A 26,801-nucleotide genomic window follows, 5' to 3' on the forward strand; every position below is an offset into this window, starting at 1 on the left:
CAAGCCTGATGATCAAGTTTAAATGAAAGGCAGACATACAGTTTTAAAACTGCCATGAGATATACATGGAAGCACACAGGTAGCAAACAGTAATTAAAACCTGCAGCTACTAAAGATCTCATTAAATACCCCAAACCCAAGAAACTCAGTCACCGACAGAAACATCAGAAAATTCTGCTGTTTGTGGGGACAGTATCATCACCTGGAAGCTTTCCAGCCCTCAATTGCTCAATTAGTTGCAATAACTAATGGGAACTTTCTTCAACTGCATCCACAGATCAGGTAAGTGTCCAACTGCTTGCAAATCTGCCCTGCAGTAACAGGCTGACACCTGACAAAACATAAGTTCCAGTATAACCCAGAACGTACGATGATTATGGTTTATCTTGTGAAATCAGACCTCTGAGATGCACTTCCATTTATCATTATGCAAACGCGCTCGGATGGAAAGTAATTCCACAAGCATTAGTTTCCATGACACACAATGTCTGTGTGTGTGTTCATACACATGCTCTTACCTCTGTTAATGAGGCGTCTGTTCCTAGTCTGTCGGGTTCCTCGTTGGAGACTAAAAAGAAATAGATGCAAGTAATAAATAGTCAGGTATATGAATGATAAATTAGGCCAGTGCAGAATGTCTTTCAAAGTTGAAGAATTCACAACATACATACCTAGGATGAATCGCTTTTTATGTGTTTTACTTCAAATGTGAATACAACACATGTCCCTGGGAGCAGGGGAGCAAAAGACAACCACAAAAATAGACAGGTGTTGTGTGGGAGAATGACATGAGGTGGATTTTGTAAAATCTTACTTCTAAGAGCATGGCTGGTCTTTACTGGTGTCAATTAGGAGAGGCTGAGGGGTACGTGGACATTCAGTTGTGTTGGTGAACTCCTCACTCAACATTAGGACTGTGGGCCTGCCTCAGGGAGACCTGATTTGGTGACAAATGGACAGGAAACTGATTTTTGTTATTTTCTTGATTTTTAAATTTGAGCATTGTGTGAAGCTACAAAATACTTAAGAAACTGGAAATAAGCCAGGCTAAAGACATAGCTTCACAAGTCCAATGGACACTATTGTAAACTACCAACCAACATGTATTTTCAAGACTATGAGTCCTGCCTGAAATGCATACTGTTGAAGACATGAAGAAAAAAAATGACTCTTTTCTATGACTTCCTCACTCTCCACACGTACAAAAGGTGGCATGTGCTTCAGGATCCTGAGTTATTTCAGCTTTGCTAACTGGGTTGAATAAAGAAGTTTGAGTTCCCATGGATCCAAATGTCAAAATTAGGGTCTGTCTTTGTTCATTTTGCTTATTGACCTATCAGTGGGTTGAGTAAAGAAGTCTGAGTTCCCATGGATCCAAATGTCTTTGTTCATTTTGCTTATTGACCTATCAGAGACAACAGAAATTGGTTAATGTGCTCAAAATTAAGTGCTGTTTTTTTAGTTTTCAGGGAACTCTACTTAGACATTACCTGCAAGCTGGAGTGGCATCAACTGATGAATAAGCAATCTGTTAGCAACTTGGACTAAAAACAAGGTGCTGATGAGGGTTGAGGAATGAAGCCAGACATTTAGGATGGTGAATGTAATCAATAACCTGCCAGTCTGTGACAGGGGCATAGTGCTCTTTTGAGTGGTTTTTGGATGAAGCTGAGGAAGAGATTTGGTCTTTGGCAGCTGGCTGAGCAAACTTAATTAAACCAGACCTGCTTTGCAGTCATAGGCATCTACAAGTCTGGAAATCAAAATCTGGAAGAAGAAATTCTGTGGAGGATACCTTTACTGTAGTGACTGACCTGGCTGTTTACAGTGCCTTACAGGAACGCGTCAGTATTAAACGGTCTACAGCAACAGATAAAGGTAAAATTGTCCTTCTTGGGAAGGCCACTTCCAGTGTAAGTAAGTACCTACTGATTTTAACAGCTAAGAAATAGGTCAGTATTAAACAGTCTACAGCAACAGATAAAGGTAAAGTTGTCCTTCTTGGATATGAAGGCCACTTCCAGTGTAAGTACCTACTGATTTTAACAGCTAAGAAATAAATGGGTTCATTTGAGTTCCCTGTGTAAAAAGCTTTTGCCCTTTCCACAGCAGGCCACCTACCTTGCCAGTCTTGACAAGGTTCCCAAGACTGGAACGGATGCAAAGACTGAATTGGGGTATATTTGTCACTGGAGGAGTACTAGGTTATCTGACATGTTTCCCAAGACCTACCATCATTTAAAACCATTGTGGAAGTTGCTGGCATTGAAATAATAATAATAATCATAATAATAATAATAATATCAAGCTTAACACTTGCTTAATGAAGTAAAGTCCATCTGAGTTACAGTTTGTCTTCTGTGGCCTCTGTTCTCGCTCATTACCTAGCAATGAAGCAGCGACACCTACTACTCACCTCTACGCTGCTACACCAAGAGCGGAGAGCAGAGTATCAGTTATTCCTGGGTTTGATGAGGAATCTTACACTATAGTAGCTGTATCCCTAAAGACCAAAGTTCAAGGTTCTACAGAGATTAGCTATGAGAGGATAACAAACTACAAGCAATTCAAACCATCTGATGTAGTTTCTGCAAACTCACACTTATTTTTAGATGCTGGATGACTAAATCTGTGGGATGAGGCACATAAGGTGCCATAGTGTAACTGCAATAGGAGGTAGATTTTGAAATCTCATTTTCAGGAACAGCTAAATGAGATTCACATAGGTAATTCAGACGTCCAAAGGTGTAGATAGGCATCATATGGGTTTTTTAAGAATTCCTATGTGCTAGAAAGTATGGTCATGGAATGCATGCAAAAGCTGCATTGTCTTTCAAGACTTTAAAGGAAACTTTAAATGAAACTATCCTTACATAAATGCTGTCTAAGCTGCTGCCGTTCCTTTTGTTAGCGGACATGCACAAACCCAAGACTTTCATGCCTTAAGGGTACAGGCAAGGAATCTGTTACCACAGACGAAGCTGAGCTCCAACCCCATTTGTATGCTCATGCCTTGTGGGACCCCACAGCAGCAGCACACACCCACCTTAGCGTGAGAGCAGCAGGCACCTACCTCACTATGGGCGCATTCTGGCTGTCCCAATTTGGTAATGTCTCCCAGAGGAGATCTATGGCTGAGGACTTCAAATGCCAAGGCATACCTCATTCGTTCAACTGTTTCAATTCTGATGTTCCCTCCATTCTTCCTTGTCTCCTACTTTGTAGCATTTCATGGTTGGCAACGTGGCTTTTCAAATAGTTTATGAGCCTCGCTTATAGATAAAGGCCATAGGCTACTTCTAGTTCCAGCACTCAGTGTCATCAGGAAAGTTGCCAAAGAAAACCTTAAATACTTTAAAAAATCTGGGCCACTCAGATTTCAAAATGGAGCTTTTGTCCCCAAATCTTTTATGTATTTCCATGAAATTTTATTAAAGGTATCTTTTTTTTGTTGTTGTTCTGTTGGTAACATCTTTCTTATTTCCCTTCTTGGAAAAAATACAAGATGTTATCAATGTCTATGGGCAAGACCAAGTGCACATTACATAATACAGAGGTAAAGCGTTGTCTGTGCCTGTGTATTTGGCAAATGAACATTCTACATGCTTAGTCCTTATTTAGTTGTTCTTAAAATAGGTTTTTGTAGATATTTCACTCCAAGAGTGACAAAACTTTTTGCTTTGCAGTTGATTTTTTTTGGGGGTGTTATTCAGTCCTATATTAAACTGCTGCAAAATGAGGCATAAATTTCAAGATAGCATCAAATGTTATAATGGAAGACTGAACTGAGTGCCACTCTTATTAATAACTTTCACTACAGTGGAAGCAAGATCAAACTTATCAAGAAACTAAAAATTATGTTCCAGACTAATTTATAGGAGATATTTGCTTTTCTCATTAAAATAAAATCAAATTCCTTTTATAGCAGACTTCTGATGTGATCTCTTTAAATCCTCAATCAAATCTTCAAAAACCATCTATGAAAAAGGCTATCCAAATCCTGCTTTCAAACACAGGATCTGGAGAGGGAGGCCCACATATTTAAAGGTACAGATGGAGAGTCTGTATACAAATGTAAAAACGAGAATTCATTAAACAAATCTGAGAACCGCTAACATTCATACGTACCGCTTTATTAAATGGCATGTGGAACAAGAAGTCTCTAAAATGAATGCTCTCTGGTCTGCTTTCCTTAGGAACTACAAAAGAGAAAAGAATGTGATTGTCATTTTTGTTTCAGGCAATGTAGTTATGTCTAGACTTAGGTATTGGTCTTCTGAGATCTTTCTTTACTCTTGCCATCAATATGCCTCCAGCTGGAGAGGGAGTTCCATCTTTTAGGAGGTCTCATTTTCAAGAATTTCAATCTTTGATAATAAAGTGCACTGTTGGACAAGACTTGGGCCTCCATAAAGATTCTTCCCATTGTATTTCTGCAGTGCAAAGCTGCTGATTTATATGCATCACAGGATATAAGATGGCGTAACAAAGGGCCGAGAGGTTAGGATCAGAAGGGAACATTGTGATAGTTATCTGAGTTACTGGATAATTTCACAAAATTTACAATTCTGATGTTGATACTACATTTCTGCTGGTATGATTCAATAACCGAACTCTGGAGAGAGAGGACAGCTACAGAGGCATGTAAGGCCTTAAAAGAAAACCCTGCAGACGAATGCTTTGCAAGAATCGCCCTCATTGTCATCATGAGCTTCACCTTGCCTACAGAAAACAGACTGTAGGGACCAATGCAGTGATCCCGGGCCCTCAAGCTCTGAGCGTCTTGTGAAGGCTGAAGGCTTATGGACGGAGCCTGTTCACATGCTCAGGACGCTGCACCCCTGCAGCAACCACGCAGGAGGTTAAAGCTGAAATATAAATTGTCTGGACTGCAACTTTGCCATTGGGCCGGCAAGAATTTCCCTTAATTACAGTATCTCACAAGTCCACATAAGTATAACACTGTCTACAGAACAATGAAAGCAGTACTGTGGATTACCCTTCTCTCTTGCAGTAAGGAAATAACACTTTCAGGTGACAATATTGAATAGTGATATACAAATGGTACTAAGTCCAATGTGAAAAAGAAACACTAGATTTCCCTTCCAAGAACGTGTATGTACTGATGTTTACAGAAATCACAGGCCTGAAGTCAATAACATCTAATACGATCTTTTCATAACAACAGGAGAAAAATCATTCTCAGGAAATGCAGGTGATCTATACGGCTAGAGATGACATTCAATCACAAAGGGAAAAAAGCATCTTAAATGACCAATGGTACAGCTTTTATTAATGACTCACAATACTAAACTGCTGTAGCAGTGGGAAGTTCATCAAGAATTTGCAAGTGCAAATTAATAGCTGATTTGCAAATAAAATATTGAAGACATCAAGTAAATTGTTCTACAGAAATCTTCTACCCTAATTGTGATGAAGCAGTAGGAAACGGGCTACAGAAAGGCTGAGCCTCAAAGACTTGGTAAATTTTCTGCCCCATTAACTCTCAGTGAGCTCATCTTTGGGATGAAATCTTGACCCCGCTGAAACCTGATTATGCTAAAATAACTTAGATGTGGTCAGATACAGAAAATGCTCATTACAAATTCAATGCCCGATCCAAAAGCCTGCTTATGCTTTGGATCAGACCTTTGCAGTATGCTTACCGTGCAAGGCTTCAGTGCTCTGAAAGGCCACGGAAGTGCAACTTACCATTCAGATTTTCCTTTTCTAGCCTGTTTCCAACAGCGCTGTCTCTAAGGTGGTGCGCTTTTTCCTTTAAGTAAAGAACAAGCATAAAACCAGCAGCAGAAATCAGTAACGGAAGTTTACTGTAGATATAATGAATAACTATAAAAAGCTGGATTCTTTAGCATTCTGAACACTAAGCTTCTCTCTCTCCAGAAAACTGATTTTAAAAGACTGAAAAATATCCATGGTGCACTGTAAGTAGATGCTAATTTTAGCATTTATACCTAAGAGTCTTGTGGAGTTTTCCTATCAGTAAATTATATTGATTCTGATATTAGATTACAGAGGCTTGGGAATTTATTTTTTGCTTTGCACAAGTGATTTTTTCCTCAAAAATCCCAGTGAAGACCAGACAACTGCAGTGATATCATGAAGTAAATTTGTCATCTTCATTTTGGGGTAACAGTGAAAGACTTTTCTAGGGTACAAAACCAAAAGGCAAGTCACACATGATGCAGGGTACAAACCACCACTAGAAAGTAGCTTTTCCCCTGAATCCATGAAAACAGGCCAAGTAAATCCTCCTCAAAATACAGGCTTACGACTTGGTATCTAATCTACCATCTTCCTCCACAGGTAGTTCCCCTGACTGATAAAGCAATACCAGCAATCCCCATCTGTGTGCTGGGACGCAGACTGATTCGTAAGGGAGCATCCAGCATACTCTTGCACAGCTGCCAAACAGCTAGTGCTGTGCTGCTGGTGCCCAGCCTGGGAACTGGGTCCTAAACCCTTCTAAGCCCTTGCACTTTTGCTGTTAAGTGTTCCACTGTGATGACAAAGCTCATAGTCTTTCTTCAGTAAATAGGAACACAAAGAGCATTTAATCTCTCCTCATTGGCAGCACGCTCTGTAAAGTAGTAGACTAGCTTTGGCTTTCCTCTTTCTACTAAATGCACTTAAAGGACAAGAAGAAAATATTTTCATTAATGCATGACTTCATATAAAATGAGGGCATAAACCTCTTCCCCCCCCAGCTGTCTTGTTAGAAGTAATTAAGAAACCTCCTCACTGTGCCTTTCTCCTTAGCTTCTAGCTTTGATGCAGTTCTTTCAGTGACTCAACGTGTGGGCTTTTCTAAATCCTGTTTTTGTGCACCTCAATTTACTCCACACATTGAAAATAAAGGAGCTGAAGAGCACTGTGAATTTCACTAAGTAGCTTCAACGCTTTCAGAAAGGTATAAAGCCCGATGGAAGTCAATATGTATTAACAATGTATACTTGATATAGTTAGGTTTCTGTTAGCTGACACTGCAATAGCACATTCGGTTTGTTCAGCTATAGAAGGTTTGTGGTTTCATAAAAGATGCATAGACTTAAGCATCACATAGCAGTTTAGAACAGAAGTCTTAAAAGATGAATGTATTTAGCTCAGGATTTTAACCAAATGCAACAGCACCTGAAGTTAGGCAAAATAAATTCTGTAAGTAATCAAACCACGGTGGAAATGGGTATTTAGAAGATTCAGAACCATAAGCAGCAAGTTCTTTGGGAGTTGCCGGGCATATAAATCATGACTCTTATTTTTGACCTCACATATAGGAGCCAAAATTCAAGAGTTTGTCTTTGGAACTTCTGATCAAGATTGCCGTTGAGAAACATAAATTTCAGACTCATACCTGTTGAGTGGACTGTAGTCTCTGTTTTTCATTCTGCCACTGTTTAAATCTGTCAAGGGCTTCATCCACAGAAATTTCCCCCTTTTTCACCTGCTCCTGCAAATGGAGGAGCTGGATGTTGTGTTTCACAGTGCTGTCGGTTACTGTGTCAGCGTGGCCTCTGTGTGCTGCCACAAAATGTAGAAAGATAAAGGTAAAAAATATTAACCCATTTCATTCGTTTCTCTTTATGATGCAAGCACTTTTTCCAAAGACGTGTAAGCAGAGATTTTATAATCTGATGTCAATAAAAACACCATCTTTAGGGTGGCTCCCCCCTCCTTTTTCTTCTTTCTGTTCATTTTTTTTTCCAATGAGAGAAATGCAATAAATCAAGGAGGATTCTACCATTGCTCTTTGGCATCTTAAACATTTCACTCATTTCTATTGCCCTGATCCATGGAGTCTCCATTAGTGTCAGTTCAAATGCGAATTTCCTTCTAGCGCTAAAGCTGTAGTACTGACATTTTAAAGGAAATTGTTGCTATGTTAAGATGAAAAATATCCACAGTGCCTTTTTTTCCCTTCCTGCTCCAACCTCACACATTACATTTCTCAAAAGCTGGGGCTGAAACTTGGTCAGAAAGCATTTTGAAATTTCACGTGATTTCCTTCCCCCAAATTATTAAACACATTTCAGTGACAAGAAAACATGACAACCTGGTCCTCCTAGAGATGATGATACAGGTGCACAACTGTAAGGGAAATGACAGGGACATGTGTGTTATCAGATTCACAGCATGGTCCAGGAAGGTGCAGCTCCGCGTATCTCCAGGATACTGAAATGGCCAACCCAGAACAGATGAGCAGCCATGAAAGAGGGCTCTCATAGCCCTGTGTGAGGTTGTTGCAAACAAAGGTGCTGTAAAGCACCTGTTGCACCGCACAGAGAATGCAGCCAGGATAAAAGTTTAAACCATAAGTACGATTTGGGTCAGTTTTTCTCCTGTGTTATCCACCAATATCTTTATTTTCAGTGAGGAAGGACTGTGCAAAGGGAAGTACACTAAGGAAGTGAAAAAACAGCTACTGTGGCTTCTCCCATTCCCTCCTTTTGATTATACCAGCACATGTTAGGCATGAATCTACTCTTTTGCATCTCAGCTAATTGTTTCTATTTTGACAGAGTAATGGCCCTAATGCCTTGCATCGGATAAGATTATTTGGAGATCAGACCAGTTTAGGTAGAACAGCATTTTTCATACCAGCAAAAGGTGTGTGTGTGTGTATTTCCTCAGACCTCTGAAAACTACTCTGTTTTATCATAGGATGGTTTGGGTTGGAAGGGTCCTTTAAAGGTCATCCAGTCCAACCCCCCTGCAGTGAGCAGGGACATCTTCAACCCGATCAGGTTGCTCAGAGCCCCATTCAACCTGACCCTGAATTTTTCCAGGGCTGGGGCACCTACCACCTCACTGGGCAACCCGTTCCAGTGTTTCGCCACCCTCATTGTAAAAAATTTTTTCCTTATATCTACCCTCTTTTACTTTAAAACCATCAGTGGAAGGCCGCAATCAGGTCTCCCTGCAGCCTTCTCTTCTCCAGCCTGAACAACCCCAACTCTCTCAGCATGTCCTCATAGGAGAGGTGCTCCAGCAACGTTTTGATGTGCTGTAACTCAAATAACAACTGGACCGCCACAGGCAATTCATTTTACAGGGATCTTGGAGTACCCAGAAGAGCACTGTTGCTCCTCACTCTGCTGCCTTTCCATGGCTGGAATTTGTGCACAGCTGAGCCCTCCTATCCTTCCTTTTCTTGGTTTTAATCACAATGGAGAAAGAAAACAGAAAATCGTAAAGTAACTCCGACTCTACAAATTTTTCCCACAAGACTACAACTTCTATTTTTCTTTCTTTAATCTGATCTCTTAATGCTGCAATACCATTACGGATATAAATCATATGTGGGAAGACAGATACTAAATTAGTCAAAATCAAGTCACAGCAAATCGCTACTAGTTCTACTGAAAAGCATCAAGGCAGTTAAACAGCTAAATTAAATTCTGTACCGGGCTTCCTGACATCGCAGTACATCCTGTCGTTGTCACTGGCTGCTTGAGTGGCCTTTTGCTGAAACACTACAACAAAATTAAGAATATAAGGAAGTTAGTAAAAAAATGGCAGTAAAAACCACCACAACATTCTGAACGAAGGAAGGAGGCTCATAAAAGCAGGCTGGAATAAATTTCTTGTTCTAGCCTAGGAATTGTTAATTACTTGAAAAATTGTTCTGTTGCACAGAATGGCAGGATTACTGATATTACAGATATCATGACAAGAAGCTTTGAAGAAGATAAAATAGACTTAGCACATTAACATACTACTTGTTTAGAAAAAACAGCTAGATCTCAGAGTTCTTCACATGGTACAGACACCTACTGTAGCCTGTTTCTTATTTTATGGGGAAAGCCAAGGCAGAAAAAAACCCAGTAGTACTAGGTGAGAATAATGACACTGCTTAAGAAAGAGTATGTGTATATTTTGGTCTAGTTTCTTCAAGCACGAGGAACAGTAAAGCACGATCACTTATTCCATCAGTGTAGCCCATCATCGCCATTTTTGTGAGGCACCCAGAGTACAGCCAGCCTAGATATGCCCTGAAATGCTGCAGTCAAACTTTTGCTGGCAGCGTATGTAAAACCCAGAAGGTGGGGATTGCTTGGTTTCTGACTTAGCTGCTGCCATATAGGCTTTCCCTCTTAAGCCTCAGTTCTGATTTTAGCTAAACAAACGGATAATCTAGATTAATTCCTTCCCATTAAGTAATCTTTCTGACATCACTGCAATGCAGCAAATGTGCCAGTTCAATGGGGTGAATGTTTGCTTGGGGTCCAAGGCCCAGTACAACGGAGCTCTGCTCAAGCAGCAGCGCAGGCGCACACTGCATGGCACCCCAGAGTCCTGGCTGCTTGCTCCTGCTGACCAGGGAAACCTTGGTTTGCTCCTTGTCTGCCTGCTCAGACTGCCTTGTCCAATGCATCCACTCTTTTCAGGGAAACTTGTAAAGCAGATGATCAAGACCACTGTGACATCGGAACTCTGTGCATGCTATGTGCAGAGGTGAGGAAGGAGCAATTCCTAAGGGTGTATTTTCTATGCTGCAGAATAAAGTCTTTACACTAACTCCTGAGCAGGCTTGTATGGAAGGTGATGATGAATGTAAACAGCTGGGGACTTGATGTTCCTTAAAATGTTCTCAGGCTAAACAGAGTAAAGGAACTATACAGGCAGCATAATCTGCTGATGCTATGTCCCTACCTTCAGCCTAACACTGATTTTAAATTTTGTAATACTCTTCTCTGTAATTCTCAAAGAATCCTGCTAAATATGGTTGCAGTGTTTTCTCCTATACTTGAAATAGTATTCTCTTTTTAAAGACGACGGCAAAGTAACCAGAACACAGAGGCAATGCAGGAAGCCTGAATTTTACTGTGTAAGGAGGAGAAGGGATATACTCAACAATGTCCCTGATTGGAAAGCACTTTAATTGACAGGCTTTGAAATTTCTGCTGAGTTTTGCAGCGTTGGAGTAATCAGAGATGGAATTACTCTTCCAGTTCAACGGAAAATTGTTAAAACCACTTTACATGCTGCATCTTGCTGAAATGATTTTAGTTGGCAGCAAGAATTCAGTGTGGGTGAGGTCAATGAAAACAAACTCCTGTTTCTGGAATGCCTGGAAAGACATATGCACACATCACTGTACGACTGCCACAGGTTTAGGGAAGACTCCAGCAATTTACTCTTTCATTCCCACATGCTAATTACTTGTGAGCTGCTCAAATACAGTAGTGGAATGAAAGAAACAGGTAATCTTGCACAGGGATATATTCCATTATTTCTTATGGAAGATAAAGTGAATATTCTTTCAGTAAAGCAACATTAATATAACAATTTTTTAAAGTGTCAGAACGCCACAGACCTCCAATGAGGAAGGATATATATTTTTATACTTTCAGAGCCTCTCTGCCATAGATAATCTGATTAAAAAGTTGCAGTACTTCTATTATGCTTTTTTACTTAATGTGTACCCTTCAATAATACCTGTATGGTCAAAAAGAGAGTCCTTCTGAATTTTTAATCACATTGTGACTGGCTAAAGCACCCATAGATGCTTGTAGATTGAAATCTACAAATTAAATGTCCCGACCTGATATATGCTACATAATTATTGTCTACGAGCTATGTCCACTTCTCTCTCAGTTTCTCAGAATTAATAAATAATTCCACTTTATTCCCTCTCCTCCCTTCAGTTGTTACAGGATGCAGATGAAGATCTTTGCATGCCCTAAATACATTTTTATGTCTTCGGTAGTAGAATCACTTTTTAGGAATGTGATGTAACCTCAATATTTCTCCAGGAAAGCAAACTCAGAGAATAAGAAACGACTGCAGTATTTTCTAGTAGGACACGAAACCAGAAAACAACATTTAAAAAGTGTGACAAAACACAAATTCTGGGGCACATATGCAGAACTCTGGGAAAATCCCTAACAGAAGGATTTGAAAGTGAGTGGGATCCAAGGAACTCTGAATTGCCTTTTTTATCTCAGACTAGCTACAGATGTTGTTTCAGGCTGCCTGCACATGCAGGTAGATAATGTTATGAGGCTTGAAATGTGGTTAATATTTTCATGGTTATCACCACAAATAGAAGGGCTAGAAACATTTGAAGTTTCTTGTATATAATTCTGTATCAAGAAGAGCATTTTATAGTCACATGCTGTGCAAGAAACTCATGAGTATGAAGGGCCTAGAAAGAGAGAATGTTTTTTTTTTACAATAGCTGCAGGTTGACAAAAAGAACAGGAATTTCACTTTCAGAATTCATTGAGGTTCTAACACAAAGCTGTAATGGTAAGGAATCATAGATGCACTGTGACATTTCAAAAATTGCTTAGTGATAGGCCCGTAAGAAGTGATATAATTAGGCAATCAAAACGTAGAAAGAGTTACATTATGAGAGAGGACAATTCATATCAGTTAAGAGGCAATGATCAAACCAAGATAAGGTTTCTAAATTACATTTTACTTTACCCATCTAAACTATGAGGGATGTTGCTTAATTTGTTTTATTAGTAACATCACCTCTAAAAATCAAACAGTTTGCCACTATACACTGGCGATTCAAATAAAGCTAGACCGATGAACCTACCCTCTGGAAGAGTATGCAAGCTAATCGTACCTAATTCTTACCTACTTACTCAACACTTTCAGCAGAACAAACACAAAGGAGAAGAGACACAGCGAAAAGAAAAGAAAAAAAAATCAATAAATATCACTAATTTGAATTCAGTTTGCCTAGGGAAATACAAGATGCATTTATTCATCAGCTTCACTGAGCTGATGTTCCAAACAAAATTATCTATTGCCACGACTGTTTTATTTAGGAACCATTCAAATTTAAAATCCAGGGGAACCAAATCTTTACAGAAACACAAGGCTAAGTGATAATGCAAATTAATTAATACACTGGGGTTGTACTTATTAACACATCTCAACTCAGTTGCAAATTACACTGAGTTTGTAAGCTTCCTCCTTGCTTTTAGTAGGTTTTTGCTTCATTCATTTTAGAATTGTCACACAATTAAGTCATGATTAACAGAATAATAGAGAAGGAGGGGTGAATTGCTAGTTAGGATATGTTGCAGGGAGAGACTCCTATCTTTGCCCAGTCAATTTTTTTCCCATTATTTAAACATTTTAACATTTAAAATGTGTGTGCATGGTACCTAGGCAAATAAAACTTGCAAGTTCTTTTTCTGGTAGGGATTAGATTGTAAATTAGCTGTAGCACAGCAAGGGATGACAAATACACAGAGAATACTAAGGAAGGAATATAGTAGAATGATGCTTATTATTCAGGAGATGAGAACTCTGCAGATGTTTGTTCACATCTTTTTAGATCTCATTTTCCTTTTGTCTGTTCTGTTTGCTAACACACTGAGCATCACTCAGCATGAGGACTAGACAGAGGTCATCAATGCAATGCTAACCAGTAAGTTTTGAGAGAGATGATTAAGGACGACTCCTAAAATTTATACAAAATATTTCACATATTTAAGATTAAACCAAAAAATTCTAGTGATTCGTAACATTAAATCAACTAAAGGAAATGGGACACTGTAAACAGTATGGCCTTTTTTATTTTTCTGAGGCAACACAGCTGAGCACAGAACAAAAGCGTATCAGCATGCTTCATTTCTCTGGTCCAAGCACTGTGGAGAAGGGATGGCTGTGCTGTGCTGTGCAAGGTACCAAAGGCTCAAGACCCAGAAGCTGCCCTGTCATGGTAGCACAGGTGTCTGAATGCACTCACACTGTCAGAAGGGGGAAAAGACTGGCCAGTTTTAACTGCACTGGTGTGAGAAAACCAGTGATCATATCTGAACTGTTATGGAAGTTCTGATCTGTTCTAAATGTGCTGCCTGACACTCAGGACATTTATGAGAACACACAACAGTCATTTCATCAGAATAAAGACCAGGTGATGTCAAACACACTTGTGGAAACCGCCATGCTGCTCTGTTATTTGCAGTGGTCCAATGCATGCTGCCTGAGTTTTTCAGCTACAGCATCACATCCACTCATCACAACTTATACAGGCTGTTATCAGACTCTACCTTCCACAGCCACGTCATTAGTTGAGATTGAAAAAACCCAGTTTTCCCAGATCAAAAGTAAAATGACTTTAAAAAGAATCACAGGGTAATGACAATGTGAAAACATTAATCCAAAAATAAACACATGCTCACCAGCAATTCTTTTCCCAATTTGCAGAGAGATTCTGAGTCTGTCAAATATGCGCTCAACTCTGTTGAATCCCAGCAACCTTGGTCAGGGAAGGACCTCAGAAGACTACACAGAGACTAGTCCCCTACACCGAGGCAAGATAATAAAAGCAATGCCAGAACCCCTTCTTTCAGAAGGGGTAAAGAGTGAGTAAAAAAAATAGGTACTTGTGGTTAGTTTAAGAGGCTGTTCAGAAGGTGGTGTCGATGTACTTGCTATATGTACCATATGCAATGAAGAGAATTCTCCCACTGTTGCTCTTGTCAGAAATTTAACTTAGTGGATTATGGAAGTTGGAAGCACTCTAGTGATACACTCAAGAATATTTGCTCCAGTGTGTAAAACCTGAGTATACCTCTGCAGTCCCATTTTTCTTCCGTAGAGAAAAGCAAAAAGGAGAAGACCCTGTATCTGATTTGACCAGAAATACGCTATTTAGAACAGTTTGTTTTTCAACCCAGCACCATCCTGTAAGTATTTTCTCTCTGTGCACCTTATTCAGTGTGTGTTTCAATCTACCAAAATTAAGGTAGCAAAAAATCTGATTGAATGAACGCAGCGACTGAAGGCAGTATACCACTTCCCAACCAGGTCTGTAAAAACAGTCTAAGTGCTCTAAGACAGCTGAACAGTCGTTCCTAGCATTTTATTCATGGAAAAACACCCTTAAGTTGGGGATACATAATGAAATTCATCTGCAGTGCAGTACTTTATACTCACTGTAGGAAAGTACTAAAAAATCCCTCTGTGGGACATAAATGTTTTGCAGTTCGCATGGGCTTCTGAGGCTTCACTTTGGAAACCCCTGCTTTAGAGCGTTTAAACAATCTGCATAATAAGAACTACTAACTCGGGATGCAATCACTATAGTTCCCAGTAATTAGCCTGTTAAAATCTAGAACAGAACTGTTAGTGTCTTGGAAACTTATTTTTTTCATTTCATTTGGGTTTATGTTGCCTATTCTGTACATGCCTCCCTAAAAACATCCACTGGCTGCTACTTTTTCTGCATATCCTGTGATTCTGACGAGCAATGAGAATGCTGTTCTCTTCTGGGACAGTAACTGGGAAAGGTATTTTTCCACTGCTAACTTTTAACCCTAATGTGAAGTCCCACAGACAGCTATCTTTAAATAGTAAAATATTTCCAGTCCACAGAGGGGAAATGCATTGCTTCAGGGACCTGTGAGAGGTTTGCAAAGGAACAAACGCTATAGCATACAAAGTTGTATTTATGTTGCTGTAGGACAGGTGTCCTTGCTGCAGAGAACCTCTCTCGTACTGGTGGTCTCTGATAAGAGGTAAATGATCAAACCAGGACAGTAATGGAATCCTTAAGCCCTGAGGCAGCCCTGGTAGGTCAGACTTCAGAAATGGTAGGGAGGCATTACAGGAACTCATGCACCTGTCCTAGGAATACACTGGGGACTTCAGTTTCCAGCTCAATCAAATCTGGTATCAATAAGGAACATTAAAATTGCACTGTGAACTGAAAACACAACACCTGCATACATTTATTTAACAGTTGTTTTGGCAGCGCACAATTGAAACACCATCAAAATAACCTACAAAGGAATACTAAGCACTTGAGGAATGGAAAGGGAGCACACTAAGAGTTCACACCATCTGGACCACAAGCTATTTGGCATCAGTTTGCAGCTCCACTGGTTGATGAGCCTTCCACACAGAAGGCAGAATTCTTGCAGTGGTCTAAATTAAAGAACAAATGTACTCTCTGTTAAAGATGCAGTACGTTTAGCAGTGTTACATACAGTAGTTTGCACATTCATTAAAATTTCAAACTAGAATAAATGAAACTGAGTAGAAGTTATTAGAACACTTATGTTTTAAATCTTTCAACTCACTCATGTTTCCCAGAATTTATTTGTCAGCAAATTCAGGTCAGAGGCTCAAACTCTAAATTGTGTAATAGCTTAGCTATGCCAACTTGCATCACTGAGTGCCTATGGCCTAGGTTTCAAAGTGTAGATCCTGCTCTGAAAGAGACTCTAAAAGCAGGCTTGTGAAGTTCCATGTTTGTTTTCTATAGATCAATGGTTCCACTATCCTATCCTGCAGAGCACCAAGTGGTAATCTACATGGAACAGGCTTAACTGCCTCGTGTAAACTTGAACTTCCAGGTATTTGAAGGCTACTTATTACAAAGAGGGCTATTTGCTCGCTTTCTTTGTTGCTATTCTCATGGAAACACCACCACTTTTGCTTAAAGGAGAAGATACTCCTGGGAATTCAGCCACTTGATTTGTCCCGATGGAGAAAAAAAAAAAAAAAAAAAAAAAAAAAAAAAAAAAAGGAGGCACCAGCACGCAATCCAAGAGGCAAAAGACATTTCTGCTATGTAATGCTTACACTTTTTTTGCCAATAAATGAGCCCATAAATTTCAATCACCTCTGTGGCTACATGAAGGGCGAAAAGAAATCCTCCTGCATCTCTGCATGGCACTATCACAACAGCCCCTGCAATCCTTGGAGCACGAAGCTTGTTCTTTACACAAAGTCCCAAAGTACGCAGGGATCCAGTTGTAGGTGACTGTGTAACCTTAACACAGCTCTCCTCTGTGCATCCTGCTCCAACCTCTAATCCCATTTTTCCCATAGGACCTGCGTCTTACTGAACACCAGAAGGGAACGGTTCTGAAGATCAACCAGAACTGTGCAGTGAGGACAACCCCTTTCTTACAGGAATATTCTTTAATTTGTTTTAGAAGTGAAAACGTTATTTAGTGAACGGAGAGAGAATACAGAGGAGGGAAGGATGCCTCAGTTAAGTAACGAATGTTGCTCTGCAGAACAGGACTTCTCTCTCCAACAAAGCCCCAGCTCAACCCCAGGCAAATTATTTAAACCAGCAATGGGGCTCGGGAATCCCGGACCTTAGGGTGCTGACTAGACACACTAATGATTTAATTTGAAGTTCTGAGCACTGGTAGGTGCCACTCAAATCAATAGGATCTCTGCTTTGAATGAATAAAGTATTATATAAAGCTGTTAATCTCAAGACTGGCATCTTAGTTACTTCATATTGGGCATCCGAAAACTCCATGGACACAGAACAAATCAAAGGGTTTATCACAGGAGGGTTTGAAACAACACACTGGACCTAGGGCAGGCACGAATGACATTTTAAACAAAAACGGGAATGAAAAACACTGAAGAGTTTTGCGTCTTATGCTCACCCACTTTAAACACTAGATGAAACAAAGCACGCTGTAGGCTATGTACTTAAGGGCTGTATTGTAATGTTTGTGGCAGGGAGAAAGAAATAAAACAGCAAAACTACCTCAATTCTAACCTTTTCATTATTTGACTTTACAACTTCCGCAATGCTCTTTTTAACATAATATATGAAAACAAACCCCGAAACCATCACCAGTGTATTCGAGGGATGAAAAATGTGTACATGCACTAGCCAGAGTAATTTTATTTTACACTGCTTAGATTAAATTATAAAGCAATGGCTGCAAACACATGCAGTTTTTAATGATGGACTGGAATGAAATTTTCTGGTTCTTACAGCTGAAACAATCTTTTTTTCTGATTATAAGCAGTTTTAATATAATAAGCTGGAAACCGGGATATTGCTGGACTGGATGAAGATTTTTAAACCACTGTGGAGAAGGACAAAAATTACCAATCCAAGTAGCAATAAAAGTCTTTTGGCTGAAGATATATCACTTCTGTCTAAAATCTCACTATCTATCTCCTGAATCCCTGCACAAAACAGGAGAGTGAGAAGCCCCAGATCTGGAACTAGCAGGAAGGCCAGCCAAAGCAGAGGCCTGAGGGGTCACTGAAGCTTTCTTGAAGCACTTCCACTTTTCTCATTTACTGTATAAGTAAATGAACTTGAGCCAGAGGCTGATTTCACAGAACAACAGGAAACTAATTTGTCTACCACCACCTGTTTATAAAAGCAAAGCTAAAAACCTTGGATGGGGGGGGAGAGGGGGAGTGTGCGTGTATATATGTATGTGTATATACACACCATATATATATATATGGTGTAAAAGGACCTCAATCCCATCAAAGCAGCTCCTCTGATAGTCTCTTCCTTATTGAACAGTTAGGCTAGACAAAGCAGAAACACTCTAGGGCAATAAAAGACAGTAAATGCAATCTCCCAAATAACGCATCTTCACAGGAAGGGTTTTCAAGTCACTGGTCTGTCTATGATGACGGAGGACCAAGATTTAAGACAATGCTCTAACAATCTCAGTAAAATCAGCCATTTCAGGACTTTTGTAGTAACAGGCCCCCTATACACATCTATTCTTGGATTACACTTTAACTACTCTAATGATTCATCCTTATACCTCCTGAACATGCTGAAGAAAGAGCAACTAAGTGATGAACGTGGGCATTAGCCTACGCATTCTGGCCCTCACCTGGAGTTATACAGCCTGGAGGAAGAGAGCTAGCTAGGAAGAATAAAATAAATCACTGATTGAAAAAGGAGGTGTTCCTCTGTATTTGGTATGATGATCTGGATAGTATTAACCCTGCTCTAGTGCAAGACATGAGCTGGATGGAGCAAGCAATCTACTGGTGTTCTTTCTCAGTCTGGCTTTCTACCATTTATTCTTATGCATATTCTTATACATTGGCAGGTTTTTGTAGAGGGGGCTGGAAATGCAGGCAGTACGGATTTCGGGGCTTACGCAGAGATCTCTGCAGTAGGTTCGCAGAAATTCCTTTTGTTATTTTGAAATTTGGCTTCAGTCTGAATTGGACTACAGCCTTACATTCCCATAAATAAGCTCAAAAAGGTCCCCCAGTTTTTACAGAAATGGTAAAAGGACATAATCCTTCCTTCGGTGGCCATTTCTAGCATCTTGCATTGGAGAAAGGTTATTTGAAAGAGGAGTTCTCACACAGGCATTTATCTCTACTGTTCTCATTAGAAAAAATAAAATGTGGCTAAAACCTCTCTCTTAGAATTAAGTAAAAACATTCTGATAAAGAAACTGAAAGGCAATTCAAATAGCATATTCTGTATCGCACCATTAAAACACACACGCTCACAGCTAGTCCAGTGATTCTTTTCCATCATATTGTCACAATTTTTGTAAAATTAAACCAACAAAGCAAAGCTATCCAAGATGCAAATTGAAAATTAACATTAGTCAGAGATGTTCTCAGCTCATTTGAAAGGTGAGAATAGGTTGACGGAATAAATCAATTTGTTGGTTTGAAAGTAACTGAACACAGATCTTAAGTCTTTTAAAAGTATTATTCATCAGATAGAAGAGACACATCTATATTCTACCAGCAAATATTTACAGAGCAGCACCACTAACCTTGTACTATATAGGGAGTGTTCTCTCTGACCGGCAAACATATGGGACGAGGGGCAGGAGCTGGCGGCCTGTTCACGATAAAAGACCTGTGTTCTTTCCTTTTCTCCTCCTCCTCCGCCAGTATGAAATCGTACACAGATTCATCCAGTTTTGCAGAAGCGTACGGGTCTTCCTCCTCGCTGTCTCCCTTGCATGCATCTTGGTCTTCTCTGTAGCATGCTGTTATGAGCCCACCACCACGTTCTATTTCAGTTCTGTCCTCCACAAAATTCCTCTCTGAAAAAGCAAAGAATTATGTTCCGTATATAGGGTAAAGAAAGGAGATTAGGACTTAAAGCTCTAAAGTTTCCTAAAGTAACTCAGAGACCTAATTTAACTTCTAAACTAAAGCGCTCTGATTTTCAGAGGCTTCTGATCATTTAAGTCAGTAGAGAGGATGTCCCAGAGGCATAATTCCAACTTCAGGGCTGCCTCATGATTTTACATCAGATTATCAAAAATAGATGCTTAGCTACTAGCCCCATATGGGGCTAATTTGTGTGCCCCAGTTGCTCCCACAAGAGTCACACAAACATGTTCTTTAATGGTGAAGCCAAGTAAGTGGTACCTGTAGCCCTTGGCATTTTGGAAAGTCAGGCTATTCGTTAGCTGTTGCAACAATGACTTAAGAATTGAAACTTATTTTAGAAAATGTTGGGGTTTGTCTTTCCTAGATCTTCCATGTCCCACTTGGTTTTGAGGGCTTTACTAATATGTACTGTAGGACAAGGTGAAAAACATTTAAAAAGCACAGATGAAATTTATGACCTCTTATAATCTATGCAAAGATACAACTACTAAGCACTTGCTTTTCTTCAGCTTCTACATTTTATGGCATTTAAAGGAATTGATGAGTTTCCCAATACCTGGGTTTGTTTTGATTTGTCTGTAAAAACCCCACAAACTGCTAAGAGTTAGAAGCTGTTACTGAGGCTGGTGTTCTCATAGTTTTTTATAACTTTCTTGTACTGATTACCCATCTTTCCTGCAAAAACAGTATACCTGCCTGGAATTCTTGTACTGAGTCATGTTTTCCTTGTGTTGTCAGCTACTGCCTGTACATGTATATCTGCTAAACTAGGCTGTGGTTGCTACTGGTGTTTTCAATCCTTTGGCTGCTTTTTAAAGAACTATTTATGGGTTCAGAGGAGCTAAACAATCTTTGTAAGTGGGATACATTTATAAACGGCATGTGTCATTCATAAATGGGATGCATTATTAATACATGCTATTAACATGCATTCTGGATAAGATATAAGAATGTTTTAAAACAAGTGGAATTAATACAACTGCCATATTTAATATGAAAAACATTTTGTTTCCATATCACTATAAAAGTTCAGTTTCTTTCTCTGCAGAATATTCTTTCTTTTAACTCCCACAGGGGGCACTCTCATGCCACTGCCAAAACAAAGACATCAAGAAGAGGGGACTTGCCTTTTAGGTATTTCACAGCAATACCTAAAACAAGTGGCTGACTAAAAATATATAGCAGTGACTCATTAGAGATCCTCTCTGACAGCAAGCATCATGCTCATTTAGAGGAATTCTGATGCCCCTCACCCCATTCCCCAGTGATGAAACCAAGGCTAACATTCGAGGAAAACTCACAGCATGTTTTAAATGAACTATTCACACAGGAGCGTTTTTTAGATGAACTCTGCCTTACCAGCACAGGTTTCGGCCCAGGACACTATGTACCCAAGAAACTTTCTTTGCTGGTACCCACATACAGAGAACCGGCATTTGGCAGAGAGGATCATGTTACTACTTGATGGCATAGCCACATGTGAGCTACTCCAAGACAGGCATTTATATCAAACCTACACTAACAAATCCTGTGTGCCAAACCTGACCTCTCATTTATGCACACATATAGCTGCAGGCGAGTATTTTGTGGGAAGAAAAACGCATCTTTAACATTAATCTTTATTCTGCCTCTCTTCCTCTTAGAATCCACCTATGACTTTATGCATATAGCCAGCTTTTTCTTTCACAGCAGAAAACAGGATGAAAACCTACCTATAACAGGCTATGAGGCCAGAAAGCTATTTCTATCTACTTATGTGAATTTCTAAGTGCTTGGTGATGGTCATTTAAGACTCTAATAGGTTATGCCACACTTAAAACCAGAGTTAACAGTAATAAGCAGTGGAGAAACTGAGAAGCAATTTGTGTGCACACTTCTCAGTAGATTCCGTGGCAAATAAGAAGGTTTTTTTACCTAGGTGACTATTTAAGACTGGTATTTAAGCTTAAATTCTGTTGCATACTTATTTTTCCCAATGAAAACAAATGATAATCATCCCTTCTGAAATAGATGCAAATAGTATTTTGGGCTTCTCATCTCTTGAATCAAAGTACAACACTAAATTTTAGATTTTTACTCTGGGGCAGAAGTATTAAAAAAAAAAAAAAAAGCAAAAAACCCCTGAAAGGCAAAGCATTTCATTAAAGGCCACAATTTCTCCCTCTTTTTTCAATCTGCAACACAATATAGCTTTTTGTTTCTAACCACAACATTGGATAAAATGTAATAAAATACTATGTTACTTCTCTCCACAGCCACTTTCTATTAATTCTATCATCTGTGAAATTCCAAGCTGTATTAAATCAAGACAGTATTTAATATTTTTAAATGGTAAATACTTCAGTCAACTTGACAAAAATACAAGCTCAGTCTTTTGTTTCAAGCCTCTCTTGTAAATCCAATGCATCATGTATTATTTGGCAGCTCTTTGAGACGGGCAGAGCGAAGAAAACCTGAACCCAGCAGCTCATACCACAGCATTAGCTGACATAACTGGTCCTGAATATCTTGATGCAGCAAAGTTCATACACACATGCTTGCTTTGCAGAACTAGGGCCATACTGCCTAGCTACTGCTGTTAGAAGAAGTGATCACACATAGTCTCTACAGCAGCACCTAGTCTGCACTCGCATGTGTTTATATCTGGGGGTATTTTCCTCTCAAGACCGTACCTTGTGATAAATTGTGCAGATCATCATGTCTTAGGATGCCAGGCAGATTTCGAGGGGGAGGAGGGGGTGGTCTCTTACAGAAAAAGTAGTCTCTTCTGTTCCCTTCCAGATCATCAGGTATGCTGGCATACAAATTGTCAGGACTGTTGTGAAAGCTGTAAAAACCTTCCTCCTCTTGATCTTCATGTTCTGTCTCCTCTTTGCTGTCTTCTACATCATCTTCGTTTTCCTCATCCACCTCAGATTCTTGTTGGGATCTTGATCCAATTCCGTATTGATCTCCTGAGTTCTGCTTGGCTTTTAATGCTAAAGAATGCATTATTTCACTTAAAATTTGCCATCTGGAAACACTTCCAGTTTCAAGGATTTCCACAGAAGCAACACAATGGCTAATAAAACTTTTATGAACTGATACAGTAGGAAAGCTGTCAAATACCTACTGTCAGTGAACAGCTTTTTAAATATTTACCAAATCAACAGTGGAAGTTTTTATTGTATCTTGCTACTCTGATACACACCATCTTCGTGCAGGCAATGTTAAACTTTTCTAGAGTTGCTGTCAGAATGAAATCACACACACTTACTTTGACTCCATAATTTGTATTACTTGACTTTCAACGCAGCACAGTGCAACACTTAGTAAAATAAAGCCATAGCTCACACAGCTGTGTAAACTTGTTTTTATACAACGGGGTTTGGGTGCTATTTAAATCTCTTTAAAATGAAATAAACATTGCCCCTGGGAGACATGGCTGTACTCCTGTGGAAACTGAGCTCTTCTGTCTTTCATGGCCCGGGAACCACAGAACAAGAATATAGTGGAGGGAATGAAAGCATACATTTTAATCACTGTATGTACAGCATCAAGATTTGGATAGTCAACCTCAGTAACACAACAGAGTAAACTATACAAGTCCGTCAGCAGACTTACAGTCAATGCATAGCAGGTAATACCGAGCCCTTGGGGTAGGTTTCCATTCTGAGTTATCTTTTGGTGATGCCTTTCTTTCATCACTGATTCAAATGGGAGGTTAGGGCATTCAGCTGGCTAACGTGGCCAGCTGTTACAATCCGTGTTCTTCTTCCATGTGTCTACCCTGAGATGTTCCCATATACAGCGTGACAGAGACCATGAAAATGTATCAGGCCTAACCAGGTTTCTAGTTCACATTTTCACAGTGTCTATCATCTACCTAGATGTGCTAAAGCAACCGGTTTAAATTTAGCAAATAAGGAACATCTTTTTAATACAGAATATGAGACAGTTGAAAAGATAAAATTGTCAACAAACAGGTAAGATAGAAACATGATAAAGTTTAGCTTTATAGACCCATGATACTGTAAAACACATGCGAAATACACACCATCAGTAAATGCAAGCAAGCAACTTTGTTTGCAGCTTTCAAGGGGAATGGATATGACCACACATATTGTCAAAAAGCTTGTTGTCAATCTATGCTTAGATGTATGAACATCAGCCTGCAAAATGTCTACTATCTATGCCTCCACACAGGAGTTGGCCACACCTGTAGGCAGTGCCTCCCCTTCTATGACGGCTGTTCTCTGAGAACTTGGAGAATTCAGCTGTTTTCTAGATCACAAATTTTCAGAATTTACCAGGAGGGGTGGTTGCACTGAGGTCTGTCTTACTGAGCGATGACTTTGTTATCATGGCTGAATCCCTCACCTGCCTTCCACCCTCTCCTAGGACATCTGCCCTCCCTGGAAGTTGCAGTAACATGTGGAAATTCAAAGTATCAACAAAATTTGTCCGCTCTGTTTGTTCATAATCCCACTCAATACAATACATGATTTGTCACTGAAAAAGTGATCTAACAACATATGACTTACTCACGGCTGGTTGCATTTCTGAGCCTAACATAAGCATGTAAGTGTCATCGTCTTCTGCTTCTTCCTCACAATTGGTCAAATTATCTGCTGTATTAATCTACAAAGAAAAATAAAGGAGAACATTTGTTTTGGTGACCTCATCGCCTACCTTCACACTCTGCTATCAATATAATATTCAACATTCTAGTAAAGGAAAAGTGGAGACAGAAACATCATGCATTTGCAACTATGTAGTGGTAGGCAAACCATGTAGTACTATAGGCAAAAGGAATGCATATATCTGGGTACATAGAAAGGAGACAAGGTTCTGCCATGAAATGGTACCCAAGTTTGCACAGCAAGGATTGAAGCTAATTGATCTTAGCACTGTGCTGGGCTGTCCAGACAGTTCCCAACTCTGCTCCCAACTGTGAAACGCTCATAGGTAATGAGAAAGATTGGTAACAGAAAAACAAAAAGCCTATAGGACATTACTGAATAGCTCAAGGGTGCACAGAGTGCAAGAAATCTCTGGAGAGCTCATTACAAACAGTTCCCGTATCCTAGTGGTTGGCACCAACAGCCGCATGTGCACTGAAAAACCAGAAATGAGACTGCCAAGTATGTTAGCAGTTCTACCTCAGCACCCAAATGTGGCAAAGCACTATTTCTTGTTCCTCTGGAAAGTTGTTATGTTCACACAGCGCTATTCAAAATTAGCCTCAGGAGGGTAAGAACAATAGGTTCTCTAAAATGTTATCAATGTATTTCTTCAAGCAGAAGAGGTACAAACTTCTGCTCACCTATAGCCGCTAAGAGCAAACTTGTAACACAACTACAGACAGTTCTGTTGTCTTAAAATACACAATACACACTTGTTAATTGCTGATTTTCAGACACAACTGGAATTTCAAAAGGTGACAGCTTTTTTCAAGGAACACAGCAGGACCTCGATTCCCATGTAAGTGTAATATGAAACTACCCCGCGTAGGCAACATGGAGCATTCAGTAATTATTCAGGAATTTTGAATCATAAAATGTTAACCCTGGGGGTTTGAATATACCAACCCCAACACAGGTGGGGAAACAGCATGGTCCATATATTATCCAGTCTGTAAGATTAATTACAAGCAGACTAGTGGACAGTGAAGTCAAGAGGAAGAGCTGATGAGCGGTTATACCCTTCTGCATGCTGCAGAAACTGATTCCCATGAGCTCGTGCCAGACTCTCAAGAATGTTTTTCCTAGTATCCTGCTGCCTTCTGGTATCCACAGCCACTGTCTCATGGACAGAGTTCTCACTGTGTGAAAAGGGAAAAAAATTGGAGAAATAGTGGGTTCTTCTGGGGAACTGAGAATGCCTTCTTCCCTGCTGCTCTTGTACACAGCCATCTCACAAATACCAGTCTTAACACAGTGCAGCCATCTGACCATGCATCAGGTGCCTCCCTGGCCTGCTTTGCTTTGCTGCTTTAAGAATATGCCTGGATCTCCACAAAGCTATACCTGCCTCCAACAATAAAGTATTAATCTCTGTCTTCCATGCCCATATAATGTGCACATCAGTGAGAGAATCCTCTGTTTTGCTTGAACTTCCCCATCATTTATTTGGTTCCTCTACACTTCACAGAAACAGGATACCTCTTAAACACCCTGAAGTTAGAGCTTTTCAGAATATTTATTTTCAAAAGATTTAGGCCTGTGTGTGGTAAATGTAACTGTACAGTTGGGGAAAAAAAAAGGTCTTCTGCTAAGTTCCGTATTTCTCCTGTGAACAGAGGACGTGTGCAGAAGGAATCAAGCAAGCAGAGCTCTAAATGTATTAAGCTCTCCCATTATTACAGTGGAGTACCACATCAGAGAAATTCTTTCAAGGTGTTCACTTTTATCTTTACAAGCATGAAGTATGCATGGATATATAGTTGGTAGTCAAAAGGGTAAGGGGAGGAAACAAATGGCACTTTCTGATTTTCTTCTTTGGCATAGATATTTCTAAGCTGAAGGAAACCCAGTGACTCACAGGAAGACAACAGAATAGACATGATTAATACACATCTTTGAAACGTCAATGTTTCAGAAGATTGAAGGTCAGCCTGCTCTGCTAGCTTATACTGGCTCCTCCGATAATGCTGAATCTTAGTGAATTCAGCATGCATTTCAGAAGTTTAGCCCCTGACTACACTTCCTAGAAGTCTCCTGGACCTAGGAGACACAGAAAAGCCGAAGAGATGGAAACAGTCTTTAACTAAATATGTTTACACTAGAAAAAGATTCTAATGCATAAATTGTTGATAAAAGCCTCCTGTGACACTGGGCATGATGACACCGTGCAGCTGAAAATGGTGCAGTGTCTCCAAAGGCAGTGGAGAGTGTCCTTATTTAAGAATGCAAAACAAAGTAACTAAATCAGAATAATGCCATGGTTTA

At 39.7% G+C, this 26,801-nt stretch overlaps 1 protein-coding gene across 1 annotated transcript in view; it reads right to left on the reverse strand.

Annotated features, from left to right (window-relative positions):
• Positions 1-523: 523 nt before the first annotated feature.
• Positions 524-26,801, reverse strand: part of BANK1 (B cell scaffold protein with ankyrin repeats 1) — a 186,472-nt gene continuing 160,194 nt past the window's right edge. The window contains 8 exon segments of the mRNA XM_035890347.1: positions 524-568; positions 4,129-4,199; positions 5,713-5,776; positions 7,373-7,547; positions 9,419-9,491; positions 19,524-19,799; positions 22,545-22,850; positions 24,396-24,492. Coding sequence (XP_035746240.1) covers positions 524-568; positions 4,129-4,199; positions 5,713-5,776; positions 7,373-7,547; positions 9,419-9,491; positions 19,524-19,799; positions 22,545-22,850; positions 24,396-24,492 — 1,107 coding nt within the window.

This window comes from Egretta garzetta, unplaced genomic scaffold (genome assembly GCF_000687185.1).
Source record: "Egretta garzetta isolate BGI_Z169 unplaced genomic scaffold, ASM68718v1 scaffold72, whole genome shotgun sequence".
NCBI classification, from domain to species: domain Eukaryota; kingdom Metazoa; phylum Chordata; class Aves; order Pelecaniformes; family Ardeidae; genus Egretta; species Egretta garzetta.